The 19761-nt window shown below is 29.6% G+C and overlaps 4 protein-coding genes across 6 annotated transcripts; 2 read left to right on the top strand and 2 right to left on the bottom strand.

Moving 5' to 3' along the window:
- The first annotated feature begins 21 nt into the window (after positions 1–21).
- On the top strand, positions 22–10716 carry LOC122528861 (serine palmitoyltransferase 2). Its single transcript, XM_043654446.1, has 10 exons — positions 22–306; positions 3672–3848; positions 6639–6793; positions 7459–7604; positions 7683–7901; positions 7966–8129; positions 8216–8377; positions 8480–8742; positions 8803–8932; positions 9006–10716. Exons 1-10 carry the CDS (start codon positions 175–177, stop codon positions 9111–9113), a joined length of 1656 nt encoding a protein of 551 aa, XP_043510381.1. The 5' UTR covers positions 22–174; the 3' UTR covers positions 9114–10716.
- On the bottom strand, positions 8236–11665 carry LOC122528867 (gem-associated protein 6-like). Of its 2 annotated transcripts, XM_043654463.1 has the most exons (3): positions 11266–11500; positions 10987–11188; positions 8236–8366 (listed from the first exon to the last, which is right to left on the bottom strand). In XM_043654463.1, the coding sequence occupies exons 1-3, from the start codon at positions 11412–11414 to the stop codon at positions 8331–8333; spliced, it is 387 nt and encodes a 128-aa protein (XP_043510398.1). In that variant the 5' UTR covers positions 11415–11500; the 3' UTR covers positions 8236–8330. The 2 variants fall into 2 exon arrangements, with proteins under 2 accessions (XP_043510398.1, XP_043510397.1); XM_043654462.1 differs by lacking the exon at positions 8236–8366 and having other exon boundaries at positions 10771–11188; positions 11266–11665.
- A 355-nt stretch (positions 11666–12020) lies between these two features.
- On the top strand, positions 12021–12923 carry LOC122528866 (trafficking protein particle complex subunit 4). Its single transcript, XM_043654460.1, has 2 exons — positions 12021–12239; positions 12318–12923. Exons 1-2 carry the CDS (start codon positions 12065–12067, stop codon positions 12794–12796), a joined length of 654 nt encoding a protein of 217 aa, XP_043510395.1. The 5' UTR covers positions 12021–12064; the 3' UTR covers positions 12797–12923.
- A 24-nt stretch (positions 12924–12947) lies between these two features.
- On the bottom strand, positions 12948–17247 carry LOC122528863 (juvenile hormone epoxide hydrolase 1-like). Of its 2 annotated transcripts, XM_043654447.1 has the most exons (9): positions 17158–17247; positions 16943–17041; positions 15027–15138; positions 14734–14926; positions 14413–14654; positions 14214–14329; positions 13950–14149; positions 13328–13562; positions 12959–13253 (listed from the first exon to the last, which is right to left on the bottom strand). In XM_043654447.1, the coding sequence occupies exons 2-9, from the start codon at positions 16999–17001 to the stop codon at positions 13034–13036; spliced, it is 1377 nt and encodes a 458-aa protein (XP_043510382.1). In that variant the 5' UTR covers positions 17002–17041; positions 17158–17247; the 3' UTR covers positions 12959–13033. The 2 variants fall into 2 exon arrangements, with proteins under 2 accessions (XP_043510383.1, XP_043510382.1); XM_043654448.1 differs by lacking the exon at positions 17158–17247 and having other exon boundaries at positions 12948–13253; positions 16943–17134.
- Between the last annotated feature and the right edge of the window lie 2514 nt (positions 17248–19761).

The following is a 19761-nucleotide window of genomic DNA, read 5'->3' as shown; positions in this document are numbered from 1 at the left end:
CAAGTACGCATGCGCGACTAATATCGCGACGCGTGGCCTGAGCGTCAGTCTTTGCTCGTTCACCACATTGTACCGACGCGTTTATTCTCTCTTTTTTTCTTCTTTCTCTCTTTTCTCTCTGTCTCTCCTCTCTCTGGTCCTACGGCGTTCAGTGAAAGATTCGCCTTTTGCAAAATGGCGACGCAAGCTATCACCAAGAGAAAACTAAATGAACACAAGCAGAAAATAAGCAGGAACGGCTTAACCTTTCACGAAGACACCCTTGCCAACGGCCATGCTGGTTTACAAACCAATGGACGTGTACAGGTTAGATCGTCACCTGTCACGCGTTATTACTTTTACAATTTTTATTTTATAATTCGCTATATCTAACGAACTTTTCGACAAATCAGTTCAAATATTAGTGTAATCTGTGGGACAGTTAATATTCTTATCTATGTTAATTTTCAATCACTTTATCTCGTGGAATGTAAACGAACTTCGCGTTAATGTAACGAGTAAAAATTTGTCAATTGAACGTTAATTTTAAAGTTAACAAAAGAAAAAAAGTACGTAAAAGACGAAATCGAAATTCACAGTAGAAGCAATCGAAACATGTTTGATTGTGTTTCAATTATTTCTAACGTATATCCAGTAACTTTCAATTCAAGAAGTTTCAATTTAAAGCTGTTCCGTTTTCATGTAGTACTAATGCGGTATTGTGCTTCGCAATTTGTTCCCAGATTCACATTGTAACTAATCTCTTTCTATTTAACCAAAACGTCATAAATGTTATATTAACGGCGGGAATTGAATCAATTACTATGAAATGAACCGTGTTACCCGTTACTTTTTAACCATTCCTTTAATTCAAGTGCGGTGAAGTGCGATGAAAAAACTAGTTGTAACGGAGAATTACAGAAATTTATTTGTTGAGTAATGATTATTCGAATGCGTACGTCAGTTTGACCATTGACGTGTTCACCGCATTTCTGACCCAATTCTTAATGAAAGCCATCGCATAAGAAACGGAATTATGATAAGTATCCGCAATGCCGATAAAAATCCATTTCGAAATTAAACTATTACTTTTGATGGAGTTGTTATCACCTGGATTATGTGATTATGTGATTATCACGCGGAGACGACTGACGAGAGAACATTTGCAATTATCAAGGCCTGTCGCATGTTTTCATCGGTTCACAAAGTTTCTTCGAATTTAATCTCGAAATTCAAATGTTTGACAACACAGCCTTAAAGAAATAATGTCAATTGGCAAGGGTTGCATGTGATCAATTAGAAGGGTGTATATTGTATAGAACAAGTAACCGTGAATAAAGTACAGGTTACATCAATAGATCTTATTCGAATCAAAATTGGTAAATTAAATAAAATACTAGTTGTAATTCGAAATATAACCTAAACGTTTTATTTTATCTTCTCATTACAATATGCGTATGTATAAGCATTACGTTATTTATCAATAACAGTTTGGTGTTTCAGAATCATTAGTCCGATGTTTGAGTTATTAACTATTAATTTTTCGGTTATTGTTTTGTGTTTCGATTCCGATACATAAAATATCACCTTAAAGTGGATTAATATAAGAAATTGTCAATGTTCTTTATAACTTTGCCAGTGCTCATATTAATCACACTATTTTTCGAAATAAATAGTTCAGCTGACCATTTTTTGAAATCAAAAATTTCATTTTCTTTCTACCTTTATTACGAAGAATAATTATAAAGTTGCTCCTTACTACTAAACATTATTAGGAATACATACAATGCTTAAAATAAAATAAATACTTTATTACATATTGTGCGTATATTCTAAATGTACTATTATTTCAGCTATCTTTGTGTCTATATAATTCATCACGTGAAATTAGCTAAAAACGCGCCAAACTACTTTATGTTTAGATACTCGTGAATCATAGTTTTTTATCGTACTAGCGTGTGTTATCCTCCTTGTCTCAAAAATTTCTAAGAAACAACACTATCAATACTATTTTTCCGCGAGTTCGATTTATCTGCCATGATAAACTTATCTATAATAGCAACTTGTTACAATCTAATTTAATTCGACTTAAAATTTGCTCGTTCGTGTTATTTTCGAATGGATTTTGTACAATGTAAGATCGAACAAACAGTTCACAATTATAATGCGTACTCTATTTCTCGATTTTTCTTAAACGCAATAGTTGAATTATTACGTATGTTAATTATAAATCGACTATAGATTTTTATGCATCTATGGGAAATTTAAGATACATAAAATATCAAGAATAAGGCAATCGTTAAAATTATAAAAGCTATAAATATTTATGCAGGTAATATGTATTTAAATATGCAAACAATGCATAAGAAATTTGTAAGAAAAATGCGAAAAACAATTTAGCATTTGTTGGCTTTCCAAATGTTAGTGACCTTACCACCTAATATTTAATGTATATATAGATTCTAAAATTTGTAAGAATAATCATTACAAAAAGTATTTATCGGAATAGAAATAAAGTTAGAAGAGTAGAATAGAAGTCTATAGTTTCTATCTATTCCGCGGAAATATGAAAGATATTATATATAGCATTTTTGGACTCGTGTAAAATATTTCAAAACATTTGATTTTAACAGTTTTTAAGATTATAGGGATGCATCTATCATCAGGCAAATAATAATCTTTTATAATAACCATTTTCCACATTTAATCCATAATATCCATTTGATTATAATATTTAAATTGCTAAATCTAATGATAATTTGTAGTATAATTTGTCTTTTTTTTTTTTTTTTTTCCTCGTTTACAACCGAGGAAATGAAATATTCATACTTTTCATACATCTAAATTAGACACAGCTATTTACATATGTCATTAATATAACATGAAAATGACGTCTGTAGTTTCATCTAAAGTTTAAAGTAAAGAGACCCAGATTTTATGTTCTACAATATTTCTTTAAATACCTTAAATATTACGAGTAATAAAAATTCTGCAGAAAATTTTAGATATAATATATCTATACTGACGAACTATACTGATTTCTGTTAGACAAATATTGATTACTCATACTTGTTTCTCAACTGTTAAATATTTATTATCTAAATGATATTTTTTGTTATGATTCTTTGAATGTATCTGTCATCTAATATTGTATGACTGGTGAATAACATTCTCTTGAATAATGAAATTCATAATTTTTAATTTCAGTAAGTCATTTGTCAATTATAATTTGCTTGGACTTAATATTAGCAGGCGATAGAAAACTTGAAACTAATGTCTTAATACAATGTTATTGTTTATATTTCTGAAGTTGTTACTGATCATAAAATTACGTTATATAATCTTAAGCTTACTTAATCATGAAAATTATGTTATATAATCTTACCATAAATTCATTATACGATTCTTATAACAGGAAATTATGGCTGTAAATCATCCATGACTCATGTACTATGTATTTCAAAGAAAACTGATAACGAAAGGTATATCAAATATGTATTGAAGGTGACTTTTTAAAATACTACCAGATATAAAATATATATTTGCGTAAATAATCGCAGTCTACGTAATTTATAATAATAAATTTTTATTTAGATTGAAGGAATACTCACTTTTTTAATTATAGAGATATGAATTTTTATGATTTGTCTAATTATCAGTGAAAATATTTTCAAAACTGTATGTGCATTTAGTTTTCAGAAGAAAAAACGAGAGCGGAGCCGGTGAAGTCAAGGTCAAAGGAATCGTTCGAAAGGATACCGTTCATCACTGCAGTGTTAACGCATCTAGGATTCTATATCCTTATGTTTTTGGGTTTTATAAACCAGTTGCTTTTCACCCCTAAAGTCGCACAAGAACACCATAGAGAGGTAAGAATTTAAATTAATTTTTAATAAAATCAGAAGTTATCATAGCCAATGAGATTTTAATATTACTTAAATCTATTAAGGATCCACCAATAAAATAACTTATGCGTAATAAAATTGCAGAATTGTTACTAAAGAAGGTGAATTAAATAAGTTATTATGTTTTACAAAAAAAAAATGTATTAAAATAATCAAATGGAATATTAGAATAATTGTACAAGTCCGTTCTCGCAAAAAAAAATTTCTGTACTTGAAACAGAAGTATTTGTCATTCATTTTAGTCATTTAATTTACATTTATTTACATATTCATTACTACAACTTTTTTACTTACGTATTTATTCAACTTCAATCCTTTAAGTTTCCTCATTACTTCAATTCCTTTGGGCTTCATAAAATTATAAACGAAGTGGAAAAAGAAATAATAACTTTTAAAGTTAAAATTATAACGAAACCTTGATAAAATTCAATGATATAAATTTATGAAAAATTGCAAGTAAAATGTTGCAAATCGTATCGCTGATCCGTAATAGGAAGTTAGGACTTCAAATTAATTTGATATGTTTATTTAAGAATTTTTTTATGTAAAAAGTTGCTAGTTCAGTTGTTACCATAAGACACCGTGTATGTACTACTGACCCAATTCAAATAACGAAAGATTTTCTCAAACGAAAATTTATATTCCATTCTTTAAATAATATAAAATACGCCATTCCTATTATCCTTGTTCATGATGACAATAATTATTTACATGTTTGATTCAGTTGGAATGATGAAATTTACGAACGAAAGATTACTACTTAAAAATCTTGATTATCTTGATTTTCCCGTTTTTATTTTCCTTTTTTCCATTGAATTCGTAGTATGGCTGTTCGTTTCTATTTTTTTTTCTTTTACGTCTTATATTATTTTTGATTTCTTCAAACAAAAAAAAAAAAAAAAAAAAAAAAGAATTCCCATCCAATTGTATGCCTCCGAACTCATTGGCATGACTTTTGGCCAGCTAAATCGGTCGAATCGGTCGAAAAAAAATTATTCGGTTGCATTGAGACCCAGCACGTGTCTGCCGACATCCAACACGTTTGAAAAGATCGTCGAATGTCGAGTGAATCGTCCGATGTCGGTGCCATTGTGACCACAGTCTAAAGTGAAAGTAATTGATAAAGAGATTTGCATGAAAGAATAGTCGAATCGATTTCATTCGAGTTGAATTACAAGTTTCGATTACGAGGGAGATTCGATTGGTCGTAGCAATCAGTCCACGCTTGTAATATTTTTCAAATGGAACAAACAATCGAAATAATATTTCACATTGTGTTAAATACGATTTTTTTTTTTTTTTTTTTACGTAATTTCTAATCGCGGTTATTGCTTTACAGTCGCAAGATGACTGTGACAAAGCATTTTCTTTAAAATAATCAAAAACTTATAAATGTGTATTATGTTTTATATATACATAGATGCACGGTGATACAGCGTTGATAAGGATTGCGAAGAATAATTGATTGAAAACTTGATGCAGTAAAGAAAAACGTTCCATCGCGATATCGTGTTTTCCAAAAGAATTGAAAAGCTGATGTTACTCGGATTTAAAAAAAAAGAAATAAATTTTATTTAATCGCATTTTTCTGCGATCGTTTTCACAAATATTCGGTGATTCTTTTAAAGGAGGGGGTCGGAAATAAAATATAACATTTGATATCTAATCTTCTTATTGTCTGTTTAACGATAGTAGAAATATTAAGAAAGAAAAATTCGTATTCTTTTTCTTTTTTTAGAGATAAAAAAATTATTTTTCCTTTATTACTATTGTTATTTATACTTGAATTATAATTTGTATATAACCTTCCAAGACTCGTGACGTTAGAGTTAAAGATTATAAATCTTTTTAAAAGAAAATACGTTATACGGATTTAGATTAGAATGAGAATTTGTATAAGATGTTTTAAGAATATAAAAATGAAATAAAAATGACTCGTAAGAGGCAAATGTTTTAATTAAATTTTATTCATCAAATTATATGACGAACATACTAAACGATATATTAAAATTTATTGTTCTCTTTTCTTTTCTAAAATTTAGTATTCTTTTATCTTCTACATACTAAACGATATATTAAAATTTATTGTTCTCTTTTTTTTTTTTTTTTTTTTTTTTTTTTTTTTTTTTTTTTTTATGTTGAATCACTCACTTTTGAGACGTCCTATAAGTGCTTTAGTGTGCTACTTGTGAGAACAGTTCTGCGCAATACTATGTAACCATATATAGCATGTATAGCGGTCTGACCAATATAATCTATTGTCAGGTCTTGAAATATTCAAATGGATGAATTTGAAATTTCATCTGGTGTTAGAAAAATTATTATCGTTAAATAAATTGTAAAGATTATGAAATAATTAATTTAACTTAGCTCGTAACTAAAAATTTTGCATTTACATATTTATACTTTACAACTATACGTTTATCTATTTTCTACTTTAATTAAGATAATATTGTGTTGTGTAGATATAACATTCAAACCTTGTGAAAAATGAGGCTTTCTTTGAAATTGATTATGATAAAATAAGTGATTCAGTTTCCCAACAAAATATTCAACATATAATGTGATTCAATAATAGCTTAGAATTAATTATTAAAGTCTTACAATTTTCTTTTTATTTTTCATTCTTCATTTTTTCAATTTTTTTTTTCATTTGTCATTATTTAATTTAATGAATAAATCAAAGGAAAGCAGTTGTAACTTCCTCAGCGACTTATATTATTAATTTTAACTAAAATGCTTTTTTTGTTTCAGGGTTATGCGCCGCTATACGAAAATTTCGATACGTTTTACCTTCGATACGTTTACAGAAGAGTAAGGGATTGTTGGAATAGGCCCATATGCTCTGTCCCAGGTGCCACAGTTACACTTAAGGATAGAATAACGAAAGATTATGGATGGACGTTCCAGTAAGTTAAAGAAAAATATATTAAAAAAAAATACTTTGATACAAAATCCCGTGATTAATACTTTCTAAGTTAAGGATCAAATGAGATTTTAGTTTGAATACAACAATTAATCATTAATTTTTTTTACGTATCCATTTAGATATGAATATGTATTTCATATGTAAAAATCAGTTTGATTTATAGTAATATTTTTTTTCTTATTATGCATAAGTTCAATTAATTTTAATGTGATTATTGCTCTAAGTCTAAGATAATATCAGTGTGAAATGCACGAATTCGAAAATCGTAACTCGATTGTAGATACAGGAAGGCAGGCATTTGTCTTGATTAAATGTAATGAAGAACTCAAGGAGATTTGACGACCAGTGGGCGAGAAAGTAGATTTATAACTTGGAAATCAAATTCAATGGGCTTTGATCAGCTTCATTGTTTTTTATTAATATTGACTAATTTTCAAGGTCATTTCTATGATCTTTTCCTAATTTTTATCTAGGAATTCTATTTTCGTTCAATTCAATCATTTTTTATTGAATTAATTTATTAAATATGCGCGATATTTTTGTTTAAACGATATAAAATAACGTATATGATATAATGTTAGATACACAACAATATATTGAAGAATAGTTAAATTATGATTTTTCGCTTACCATTTTGTTATTTAGATTTACAGGAACGACATCAGAATGTGTAAACTTAGGATCGTATAATTACTTGGGCTTCGCGGAGGCAAATGGTAAATGTGCCGATCAAAGTATTGAAACTTTGAAGAAATTCGGCTGTGCTAGTTGCAGTAGTCGCCTCGAGCTCGGTAATTGATTTTTCTTAGTTCAATTATAAATTTTTATCTCATATAATAAAGACACTGTTTTCCTTTCCTTATATTTAGGAAATATGCCGATTCATGAAGAATTGGAGCAACTGACTGCTAGATTTTTGGGCGTAGAGGACGCCATCGTTTTTGGGATGGGTTTCGCAACAAACGCTCTTAATTTGCCTTCGTTAGTAAGCAAAGGTTGTTTAGTATTGAGCGATGAAAAAAATCATGCTTCATTGATACTCGGATTGAGGCTGTCTGGTGCTACTGTCAGAGTGTTTAAACACAATAGTAAGTTTGCAACATAACGAAGTTTAATGCAATTCAATATATTACGTATCTTTTACTATCATAGATATGAAGCATTTAGAGAAATACTTGAAAACTGCAGTAGTTTTTGGCCAACCAGGATCTGGGGAACCTTGGAAAAAAATAGTAATTATAGTGGAAGGCGTTTACTCTATGGAAGGTTCTATTGTACATTTACCTGAGATTTTGCAGCTCAAGAAGAAGTACAAAGTGTGTACATTTATTTACATATATATATATGTATATATATATGTATATATATGTCTGGAGTATTGAAGTGTAATTTAATATAATAGGCATATCTTTATTTGGATGAGGCTCATAGCACTGGTGCGTTAGGTGAGCATGGAAGGGGGGTTTGTGATTATTATAAAATTGATCCACGAGAAGTGGATATACTTATGGGAACTTTCACAAAGAGTTTTGGATCCGCTGGCGGTTATATTGCTGGAACAAAGGTAAGAAGAAAGAGATTTTACGAATTATTTTTGTAACTATAAATATAATGTTCTTTTTTGACACCGAGAATCTACTAACGATAATATTTTCTATAATTTTAGACATTGATAAACCATTTAAGGATATACAGTCACGCGCATACGTACGCATCAGCCATGTCTCCACCGATAGCACAACAAATCATAACTTCGATGAAAATAATTGCCGGTGAGGATGGTACAGATGATGGAAAGAGAAGAACGAAACAATTAGCGAGGAATACTAGGTACTTTAGGCGCAGACTCAATCAAATTGGAGTTATTATTTATGGAAACGAAGACTCGCCTGTCGTACCTATGCTAGTTTACCTGTTTTCTAAAATAGGGTATGTGTTCAAAATTATAGAGTGAGATGAGTTGAAAATTAAAATCCTTCCACTTAACAGAGCAGTCGTGCGTACCTTAACGACGTATAATATAGCTGCAGTTGGCGTTGGATTTCCAGCAACTCCATTAATGGAAGGCAGAATACGATTTTGTCTTTCTGCTGCACACACTAAACAGCAACTAGATTATGTATGTTTATGCATATTTTTTTACTAGTCTCTTGTTTCTAATTATGATTTTAATTTTTATTTTTTCCATTTAGGTATTATTACATATTGAGCGTCTTGCAGATTTTTTGGGTTTAAGATACTCTCGTAAAATTCGTGATCCAATGCCCATAGAATATTATTCAGACGGAGAGACCGAATGACCTGCTATCTAAAAAATAGATTTTTTAGGACGTTTACTTTGCTCCAAAGAAGCGCCTCGTATTTCTATGGAGAAACACTGCCTTGAAAGAACTCTACACGCATTCTTTTGTGCGCTTTTCCATTGATGCGCACACTGTACCTTTTAATTAAATTACAAATAACAAAAGAACTATATCATTTTTTAACGTCATATCGGGAGAATATATATATATATATATATCATTATCAATTCATGAATTAATAATCCATTATTTTAGGACAAACTGCTTTTCCCCTCTTTTCGATGGTTAGAATGGCGAGTAGAAATAAACGTGGAGTCTTTTTAAAGATTTCTCGCATGATGTACAACGAATTATGGAAATATTAATGGAGAAGCCAAGACTGCGTCAGAGTTCAGTTGGCCCGTTATTTTACGTGCACAAAGCTCGTAGAGGCATATGCACATATCAGTGGCTGTGATATGCCAACAGATTCTAGATTCACAAGGTAGTTCTAACAAATGAAATTCATTCGAAGTAGTTTTTGCTCCCCGAGTTAGTAGAGAAGCTAGAAAGTTCGATATTTTTCTAAAGGAGGAAAAAAAGTCGAACCAAAATTTTTCTGAAGATACTTGAAAACTTTAATGCATTCTGCACCGGCACACTGCCGAAATTGCATTTATTTTATATTGAGCTCTTACATCAAAATTTAATCCCTATTGCTGTGGCAAATATTTTAGATAATAATACGAGGTGTACAGCAGTATAAAGCTTTGCATATTTATCTACTTTCCATAGTTAGTATATTGCAGTACATATTTAAGAAAGTTAACGCATACACACAACGAACAAATAAAGGTAAATACTTGACACATTTAATGCGAATGTTATTCATCTATTCGCAATAAATACTTGGAATGACTTTTACTTCCGATTATTACAGCAAAAGGGTTTAAATTTAAGATGAAAAAATAATGTTCTTTCCTTTTCAAATATCATACAAATTTGTATGTTATAAATGTACCACAATTTAAATTGTAGTTAACAATTCATTTATTTGAAAAGTAATTTTTTAAGAGTAGTTTTATAATTTTTTTTTTCTTCTTTTTAAAGCATTTCTAGGAAAAGAAGAAAAACCATATATATTTTTAGATAATTTCAAATGTATTTTCTATTTTTGAAAAACTTTATAATTACACGATTAAATATTAAATTATATTATATTCTTTTATGTAGGAAATTCTTTTGTGTAGAATGGTTGCACAAACTTTTTTAATATTATTTTTTTATTTAAAATATCAATTAAGTTTACTTACCTTTTATAAATGAACAAGTATATTTTGTTTTAATACAATTGCAGATAACTTTTAAAAAATTATTTCGATTCACTCACATTGGTATGTTTAAGATCACGTTGTACATTTCAATTAAAAATAATACAATTTAATGATACGGATTTAAATTAACAGCAGAAACGAAATTAATATTATGTACCTATATCGAATTTGAATTCAACTATAAGTGGAACACTTTCATTTACAATTGATTTATGTATGTTAAGCGAAACTTTATTTTAGGCGATAATGATACGTGCGGAAAATAAAATATTTTATGGTAAAAAAAAGAAATATAATTCAGATTAAAAAAATAAAGCAATTTTTTTAAGACAATTTGTATTTTTCTTATATTAATATCTAAGAATATTTCATTAGTCAATTAAATACAAAGTATATATAAATGTCGCTAAATAAATGTAAAAACATCAAATTTGTATACGAGAGAGGAGATTTTGAATTCTCTGCAAGATAATGCTGTTAGTGCAAATGCAATCTGCAGGTTCATAGGGTGGTTTTATTGAGAGTACGTTCTCTATTGTTAAAATATCATTCTGTATCTTCACGGGGAATCGATTTTCCTGGAGTAATTTTATCACAGCACTTTTTCGCTCCCCTACCGCAGTTTGAATATTTTTTGGCACGTTTGTAAATAATTCTGGTAACCTGCATGGTTCACTCGAACAAATTTCTATGTTCTTTATCGTATGGCCACATACGATTTTTAAATTATCTTGTTCACAGCCTTGTAGCAGTACAACACTGCAAAACAGTTTACAAATTATTTACAAGGATATACAAACAATCGAAGTTAAAATATCGCGTAAAGATTTTCTAACCTCTCTGAAACTGGATCAACGGTATAAACGATGCCAGAGATTGTACTATCATCTTCCGTTAAAATATTCACTTTTTTGCCAACGTAACTTTTAAATAACAGAGGATCGTTTTTATAAATTTTATGGGAAAAATGCAAATTCTCTTCCATAGTTCAAAGATGTATTTTGTAGAGAATAACGTATAGTCTGTGTTTTATGACTTAAACTTTGTTCAGATTTTTAAACAATTATTTGCGAATACACGTTGATAATATCTTTCATTTTTCATTTCAGCAAAAGAAAAAATATCGTGACATATATTTGTCTCCTGTTGTCAAGTTATCTACAGACAATATACGTAGTCTTCGAACTATGTATCTGTGGATGGATCGACCGTAAGATCACGGGCATACAAACAGCGACAAAGCGACGAAATATATAAGAAACTGCCTGAAATATATAAGAAACTTGAATTTGTATGAAACAAATTATGCAGTAACTAGACGACAACGCAAAAAAGAGATAATTTGTTACTGCTTTGTATTCAATTATTACTGACCTCATAATCTGACAGTCTGAATGATAGTTTTTAAAAATACATATGTTTAGATTTATAATAACACACAACCAACAACTATGCACGCTACATTAACATTGAACGATGATTTTCATGTCTAATTTCAACGAGATGTAACCTAAAAAGTTGATAATTGACAGTATCGTAAATAAATAGTTATTTGGAAATTGTAAATAAATGAAGCTTGAGACGAATAATTAAAAAGTGACAATTAAGTGCGTTGTGAGTTAAAATAATTCAATCATGGTTATTTACGGTGTTTATATTGTATCGAAATCGGGTGGATTGATATTCAATCACGATCACAATGTTCCACGAATTGAAAATGAAAGGACGTTCAATTTTCCTCTTGATTTGAAGTTGAATTACGAAAACAAGAAGATCGTTGTCTCGTTTGGACAAAAGGATGGCATTAATGGTGAGATGGATAATGTTTCTTTTATTTACAAAAATTTGCTTGAATTTCCCGACTAACAAATGCATTCGTTTATTATAGTGGGTCACGTTTTAACTGCAGTAAATGGTGGTCCTGTAGTAGGCCGTGAATTGGAAAATGGAAAAGATGTATTTGAATTTCTAGAACAAGCAGAAAATTTTCCTGTATCGCTTCGATTTAGTCGTGCCAGAATGACAACTAATGAAAAGATTTTTTTAGCATCAATGTTTTATCCTCTATTTGCAATTGCCAGCCAGTTAAGCCCTGAACCTCGTTGTTCTGGCATTGAAATTTTAGAGGCAGATACATTTAGATTACATTGCTATCAAACACTGACTGGAATTAAATTCATTGTAGTAGCGGAACCTACGCAAAGTGGAATAGAAATTTTATTGAGAAGAGTATATGAACTGTATGCAGATTACGCCTTGAAAAATCCTTTCTATTCATTAGAAATGCCCATCAGATGCGAATTATTCGAGACTAATTTACAAAATTTATTAGAAAATGTTGAGAAATCTGGCACTAGCAATATGTAATGGATAACAAGATAATTATCTTACAAAGAACTTGTACAAAACTCGTGTTGATTAAGCTAGAGGTTGTACTAGTTTGTAAAGTATAATATGTTAAACTGTAAATGATATTGAATGTAAATAATCAAGATTCTCATTTATATTCAATATTTAAAACATATATGATTTATTAAAATACTTTTAAAAAATATATCAACAATTGTGCAAAAATTATTAAAAGTGAAAGTTGATTTGCGTGTTCTATGCAGCTTTTGCTGTGCTAAGTTCTTCAGTTTTTTTAACAAAACTGAAAATATCATCAGCTAAGAGTTTAGGTTCTTCAAAAGCTGCAAAGTGTCCACCACGTGACATTAAATTGTACTGAATTAACTTAGTAAATCTTGACTTAAGCAAACTTTCAGGGTGAGATATTAGTTCATTCGGAAAAACTGCACAACCTGTAGGCACATTTATAGGCAATCTGAAACAAAATGTATATTTAAATGTCTTTTCTGAATATAAAATTCATAGATTTATTCAATGAAATAAACTTACTCTTCAATTTTTGAAGCTCTATATGCTGAATTAAAGCTCTCAGCATAAAGTCTGACGCTTGTAGTAATACTGTTACTGACCCAATATATCATAACATTGTCTAACAGCTCGTCAAGCGTAAATTTTTCTGTTAAACCACCATCATCTCGTTCTTTATATGCTGTATTTGTCCATGTACTGAATTTTTCCAAAATATATGCCGCTAGTGCATCAGGTGAAGCACTTACTGCAGTGCCTAAAGAACAGTATTATATTTTAATTTATACATGGCTTTTTTTCAATTGCGATAACGTTAAAAATATTTTATGCATAATTTAAATAGTATAAAAAGATTGCACAAGATTACGGTAATATCCCAAGAATACTTTTTTTAAAAATTGCTTTTTTCGAAATTTAAAATTGATATTTTTTATCTATTACATCTTCTTGTTGATAATCACCGTCATATTTTTAGAAAAGATATGGATATTAGTTCAAATTATATGTAAAACATTTATTACATTATTGCAATTGGAAGATATACTTGTATAATTTTCTTTAAGTAAATTTACTTAAATATATTATAAATTTACTTAAAATTTAAATAATATATAGTAGCTTCAAACAAAAGAAATAAAAGTACCTATAGTGTCTGGCTTTGAAGCCTGTATGTGGAAGTAGCCACTTTCTTCAATCAGGTTGAAGAAAACTCTACTTAAAGGAAAATATCGTGAATAGTGTTCGTTTACTCCTACCAAAGATGGGAAATAGGTACCAATAAATGTCCACAAAAAAGTAGATCCTGTCAGAGTAGCACACATGTTTGAGTGTAAACCAATTATCCTAAAAAAACCAAATGCATAACATGTTATTTCTTTTAAAAATTTCTGTTACTATTATTACTAACTTCTCTGGGAACAAAGCAGCCATATTAGCAGTAATAGCAGCTCCCCAATCACCTCCTTGAATATAAAACTTTTCAAAGCCAAGTCTATGCATTAAATTCTTGAATATTACAGCAATCTAAGCAAAAAATTAACAGTGGTAATAAGACCTACTTATTATGTATACAGCTTATATACAAATAAAAGTAAAATTATTATTACTTGAGCTGTAGCCATGCCTGGTCGTACTGCTCCTTCCGAGAATCCATATCCCGGAAGTGACGGTACAATAACTTCAAACACGAAGTTTTGATTAGGCGAAGGTTTCGTTAGCATAGGTATAATTTTTTGGAATTCTACAACAGATCCTGGCCATCCGTGCAATAATAGCAGAGGCAGAACTTTTAAGTTCTTATCCTTTGGCAAATTTGTCGGCTTGATATGATAGAAGTGTATATCCAAACCTAAAATGTTCAAATATTTTATTTTCAACTTTAAAAAATTTTTTTATCGATTACAAAAATATATAAATTGTTCCACTACCTTGGATATTTGTGATAAACTGAGGATACTTGTTTAGCAGAGCTTGTCTCTCAGACCAATTGTAGTTATCTCTCCAGTAATCAAGTACCGTATTGAGATACTTAGTTGAGATACCATAGGTCCATGCTACACCTTCCAATGGTGCAGCATATGTTCTTCTGTGTGCCAGGCGATATTTTAAATCATCCAGAATCTTTAAATAATTTAATGATTGTTTTTAAAAAAAAGGAATTCAGAAAATTAAGTATAATAAAAAAGTATAAAGCAAATTTTAATTAATTTATTTTATTTACCTTAGCTGGTACATCGATTTTGAAAGGTCGTATTTCTGTAGATTCTTTTCCACTTTTTTTTGATCCCCAGTTTGTCTCCGGTAATGTTGGAACCTTAAGCTCTTTCGAAGAGCTAAACAGAATTGTAAAATTAATTTATTTGTAAATAATTTGTTTGTAAAAAAATTTATTAATAAATAATAAATTTTTTAAATGGTTGTAAGAAAAGGTGACAATATTTTGAATCTTATGTTGAAGTATATAATCAATTGATTATTTTTCCAAAATTTTACCTTCACGATCTTTGTAAATCAAAATCGTAATGTTTTCTTATTTTTATATTATTAAATAGATAAAATAAATAATAAGATACTTTTTAAATAAATAGATTTTTTTTTCTTTTCGACGAATTACAATGACATCGTGATTGCATACATAATATTGATATCTTATATTACATGATAAATAATTTTCACTCACAATTATTAGTTCTTTATTCATTTATCAATTTTATTGCGTGTATTGCGTTTATACTTGATTGATTAAGATATTTTATCGACAAAGATAAAATATAAAATAAGTCTATATTGCAAGAGACAAACAATATTCTGTTCTTACGAAACTTTTATATAAAGTAGCAATAATTTGATATTATTTTATGTCATTATCATCAATTGCTATAAATAAAAAAATAAAATTTTTATAAATAAAAATATTTTCATATGCAAAGAGCTGAAGGTCAATTATTTATAAACTTTGTGTAATGTCACGATTGGTACAAGTACAAACCAATAGATTACATGCCATTTCTGCTAATCATTGTATGATTTGTAGATAACAGTCTCATACTAAATAATAGGCCTTTTTTTTCTTTGGAATATTTTTATGTTTAATGTTCAATATTTATCGTAAATAGTTAAATTTTTCAACTGCATGCGTATTTCACAATAAATTGTTAATATACTAATATATTTATACATAATTTAATTTTTCCAGTTTTAAAACAAATACTAGTGAGCAGCATAACCAATGTCGCAAAAAAATCATGTAACAATTGAAAAAAAAACGAATTTAAAATTGTAAAAATAGAAATCTTAAGTTTTAAAATAAGATCAAGTAGATTGTTATATGATTTTCTTTAACAAGATTATTATAGTTCAAATTATCGACATTTTTCTTTTTCTTTTCATGATTATTACTTCTAAAGACAGACTACGATCGCATAAAATTGGAAAAATTTTAAAATTTTTAATATTATAAAAAACTATAATGAACTATAAAGACCCTTGGCCCTTACTGGATTAAGTTCGTAATTTTTTAAATATTATGCTTATGGTTCCCAAATAAATATATAATGTAAAAATATAGATCTGATTCCTTTTTATTAAAATTGTTCTTTTTATCCAAATGGATTCAATTACTGTTGACATCGATTACATACGTTTCGTAATCGAGGCAACAAAAACTATAAATAAGTATGTATATAAGTTCAGTACGATCAAGATTTAAAGCTTAAATTTATTAAGTTTGTTAAATTCCATGCATATATTTGTGTATGAAATCTATAAAATATAAATAGTGGAGTTTTTTTTATAAAGATACATAAGATTTAACGTAGCATGCATGTGTATAAGTTTTTCTTTGTGATGTACGTATAAGTTCACGGGTTAATTTATGAAAACGAATAAGTCAAACTTAATGTAACTAACATCACATGCATATAAAAAAATACATCAAAATTCATAAAATGATACTCGAAACAAAGATGAGAAGTAAAAATTTGTGAAACAATATAGAGTTGTGAAAGTTGAGAAATTTCTGCCATGAAATACAGCAGAAAAAAATCAGACGTTGGAAAAAATACACCGTATTATTATAATTACTGTACAATTGCTACAAATTTACTATTAATCTCTTCACAATATTAACGGACTTACAAGAATAAAACAATTAATCCACTAGAGAAAAGGACTATCAGCGCTGCAGTCTTCAGCATCTTGACCGAACGTGTGCTCTCTCGTACTGGAACTATACAACTGAAAAATTTCCTTAGCGTGAGAATTCAAAACTCGAAATATTTATATAGAACTATATTGCTGGTTGTTACAACATTCACCCATTCTCGAGTAGAAAAGAGGGAATGTGGGTATACCTTGATGTATGTTTTTAGGAAAGATGTAAGATGGTGGTGATAAGATTGAAGTAAGGTTGTAAATGATATAGAAGGTGGCGTGCATATCATCAGTAGTGTAGCTGCCAGCGTATCCTTAATATACATCCCTAATATACAAACTACGCAAGCTATAAGTGAATGCTGCTTAATGATGGAGCAATATGGGGATCATCAGGTTTAAGCATGCACCGTGTGGACCATCCCTAGGATAGGTGCCGGAACTAATTTATATTGTTCTTATCGCACGCTGTTGCCCGCTTTATCTACCGCACGAATATGTTTGTCCTTGTTACACGCTACTAATGACGATAAACCAGGAAAATAATAGTGAATAACGAGGACATCCTCCGATCTATTAAAAAAAAAATTCAAATTTTTACACAAACATTTTTTTGGAGCAAAATACACATAGACAGAAAGCTGAGAGCCTAATATTAAGGAGGCATATAAAAAAGTTCGCAAACTATTCCTCTTAATTAGGTTTTTTTCATAATTAGTGCGAATTGTCACAAAATGGACATTGTGGCGCCATCTAGCGGTAACTCAGTAGTACTAATTATTTGTAAAAATACTTATTTCTGCATTTTACGGGTCAAATGGGATATGAAAAGAAAGCTAAGGGTCTAATTAGAGTAACACAATCACAAAAGATCACACTTCATTTCGCTAAATTGGTTTTTTGGGCAAATAAAAATTTCTCTATTTTACGGGATAAGAAACACTAGCGTCGCGTTGTGGCAAAAGGGTGGAACTAAAATCTGTTGCTGTCCTTGTCTCACACTATTACTTTCCTTGTCTGTCACACGTATATATATCTATCCTTGTTACACTCTATTGTTTTCCTTGTCGGGCAGTATGACTGCTGCCATCTATCGGATTTTTCCAATTTACACTTTTAGTTCCACCCAAAAATACAGTGGCGTAGATGGCAGCGCTATCGTTAGACAAGGAGCACAATAGCGTGCAACAAAGACAGACATACATCGTGTGACAGACAAGGAAAGTAATAGTGTGAGACAAGGATAGCAACAGATTTTAGTTCCACCCTTTTGCCACAACGCGACGCTAGTGTTTCTTATCCCGTAAAATAGAGAAATTTTTATTTGCTCAAAAAACCAATTTAGCGAAATGAATTGTGAATTTTTGTGATCGTATTACCCTAATTAGACTCTTAGCTTTTTTTTCATACCCCATTTGACCCGTAAAATGCAGATATAAGTATTTTTATAAATAATAATTATCCATTTTGTGACAATTCGCACTATTTACGAAAAAAACCTATTTAAGAGGAATAATTTGCGAACTTTTTTATATGCCTCCTTAAAATTAGACTCCCCGCTTTCTTTCTATGTATGTTTTGTCCTCGAAAAACGTGTGTGTAAAAAGTTGAATTTTTTCTTCGATAGATCGAAGGATGTCCTTGTCGCACACTATTACTTTCTTTGTCTGTCACACGATGTATGTCTGTCTTTGTTGCACGCTATTGTGCTCCTTGTCTAACGATAGTGCTGCCATCTATACCACTGTATTTTTGGGTGGAACTAAAAGTGTAAATTGGAAAAATCCGATAGATGGCAGCAGTCATACTGCCCGACAAGGAAAACAATAGAGTGCAACAAGGATAGATATATATACGTGCGGTAGACAGGGAGAGTAATAGTGTGCAACAAGGATGTCAGTCGATTTTAGTTTCATCTTTCTATCGCTACGCAGAGCTAGCATTTCATTGTCTATAAATCGCGCTAATTTTCAATTACAAAAAGAACTTCTTGTTTTAAGGAATGAATACTGAGTGATAAAATTATTTTCAATCCGTATTCAAGTAGCTTATCTCCAATTGATGCTGTGCTTTTTAAATTCTGCTATCTCTTTAATCACATGAGCATCGACCATAGTTCACAAATTCATAACACATTCATTTGGGATTTTTGAACTTTGTACCAATTTTATTTTAAATTCATGAACAAATATTTAAATAATGTATTTTAAATTATTTTATTGTGGGAGTGTGGAAGAAAGTACAGTAGAATAAAGTAAAATACTAGAATAGTATAAGACTTATACTACTTGCGGATGTCGATTAAAACTGATCTATACTACTTGCTCCATTCTGGTCATATATTGATATATACTACTAATTGATATCTAGCCACACGTAGACTTTACTACTTGTAAGTAGTAAAGATCAGACACATGCGAAAGTATGGTCAGAAATCCGCAAGAGATCTTCGCCGCCTTCCTATCTAAATTTTATCCATTTAATTGTTTAATCGTAATAGAAAGGTTGTGAAAATTATTAAATAATATTTGGGACTGTTATAGAAATAAAATAATTTAATTGTTTTAAATGATTTATTCAAACTATAAAATAATGCATTTCTATTATATTTTTGTATATTATTTGACAATTTTACTAAAACTATTTACTTATAACAATTGAATCGGTGATTGAATTACAATAACAGGAGAGATAGTTACATAATACATTTATTTCTTGCTCTCTAAAACAATAAACAAGCGAAAATTTTTATATTATTGCGCGATTGTTCTGAAGCGACGATCATTGCTTAACTTCATTTTTGA

This window comes from Frieseomelitta varia, unplaced genomic scaffold (assembly GCF_011392965.1).
Source record: "Frieseomelitta varia isolate USP_RPSP 00005682 unplaced genomic scaffold, Fvar_1.2 scaffold_265, whole genome shotgun sequence".
Taxonomy (NCBI): Eukaryota; Metazoa; Arthropoda; class Insecta; order Hymenoptera; family Apidae; genus Frieseomelitta; species Frieseomelitta varia.
The sequence above is the reverse complement of the archived record's forward strand: the minus strand, read 5'-3'. Positions and strand labels throughout refer to the sequence as shown.

Bases quoted from the DNA above. Each gene is read 5' to 3' on its own strand.
- LOC122528867 (XM_043654462.1), bottom strand. From the start codon at position 11,414: ATGGAAGAGAATTTGCATTTTTCCCATAAAATTTATAAAAACGATCCT. The intron at 11,189-11,265 runs GTTAGAAAATCT...ACTGTTTTGCAG, and splicing joins GTTGATCCAGTTTCAGAGAG to TGTTGTACTGCTACAAGGCT.
- LOC122528866 (XM_043654460.1), top strand. From the start codon at position 12,065: ATGGTTATTTACGGTGTTTATATTGTATCGAAATCGGGTGGATTGATA. The intron at 12,240-12,317 runs GTGAGATGGATA...CGTTTATTATAG, and splicing joins ACAAAAGGATGGCATTAATG to TGGGTCACGTTTTAACTGCA.
- LOC122528863 (XM_043654447.1), bottom strand. From the start codon at position 17,001: ATGCTGAAGACTGCAGCGCTGATAGTCCTTTTCTCTAGTGGATTAATT. The intron at 15,139-16,942 runs GTAAGTCCGTTA...AATTCTGTTTAG, and splicing joins GGATTAATTGTTTTATTCTT to CTCTTCGAAAGAGCTTAAGG. The intron at 14,150-14,213 runs GTTAGTAATAAT...TGGTTTTTTTAG, and splicing joins GCTGCTTTGTTCCCAGAGAA to GATAATTGGTTTACACTCAA.
- LOC122528861 (XM_043654446.1), top strand. From the start codon at position 175: ATGGCGACGCAAGCTATCACCAAGAGAAAACTAAATGAACACAAGCAG. The intron at 8,130-8,215 runs GTGTGTACATTT...TTAATATAATAG, and splicing joins AGCTCAAGAAGAAGTACAAA to GCATATCTTTATTTGGATGA. The intron at 8,743-8,802 runs GTATGTGTTCAA...TCCACTTAACAG, and splicing joins TACCTGTTTTCTAAAATAGG to AGCAGTCGTGCGTACCTTAA.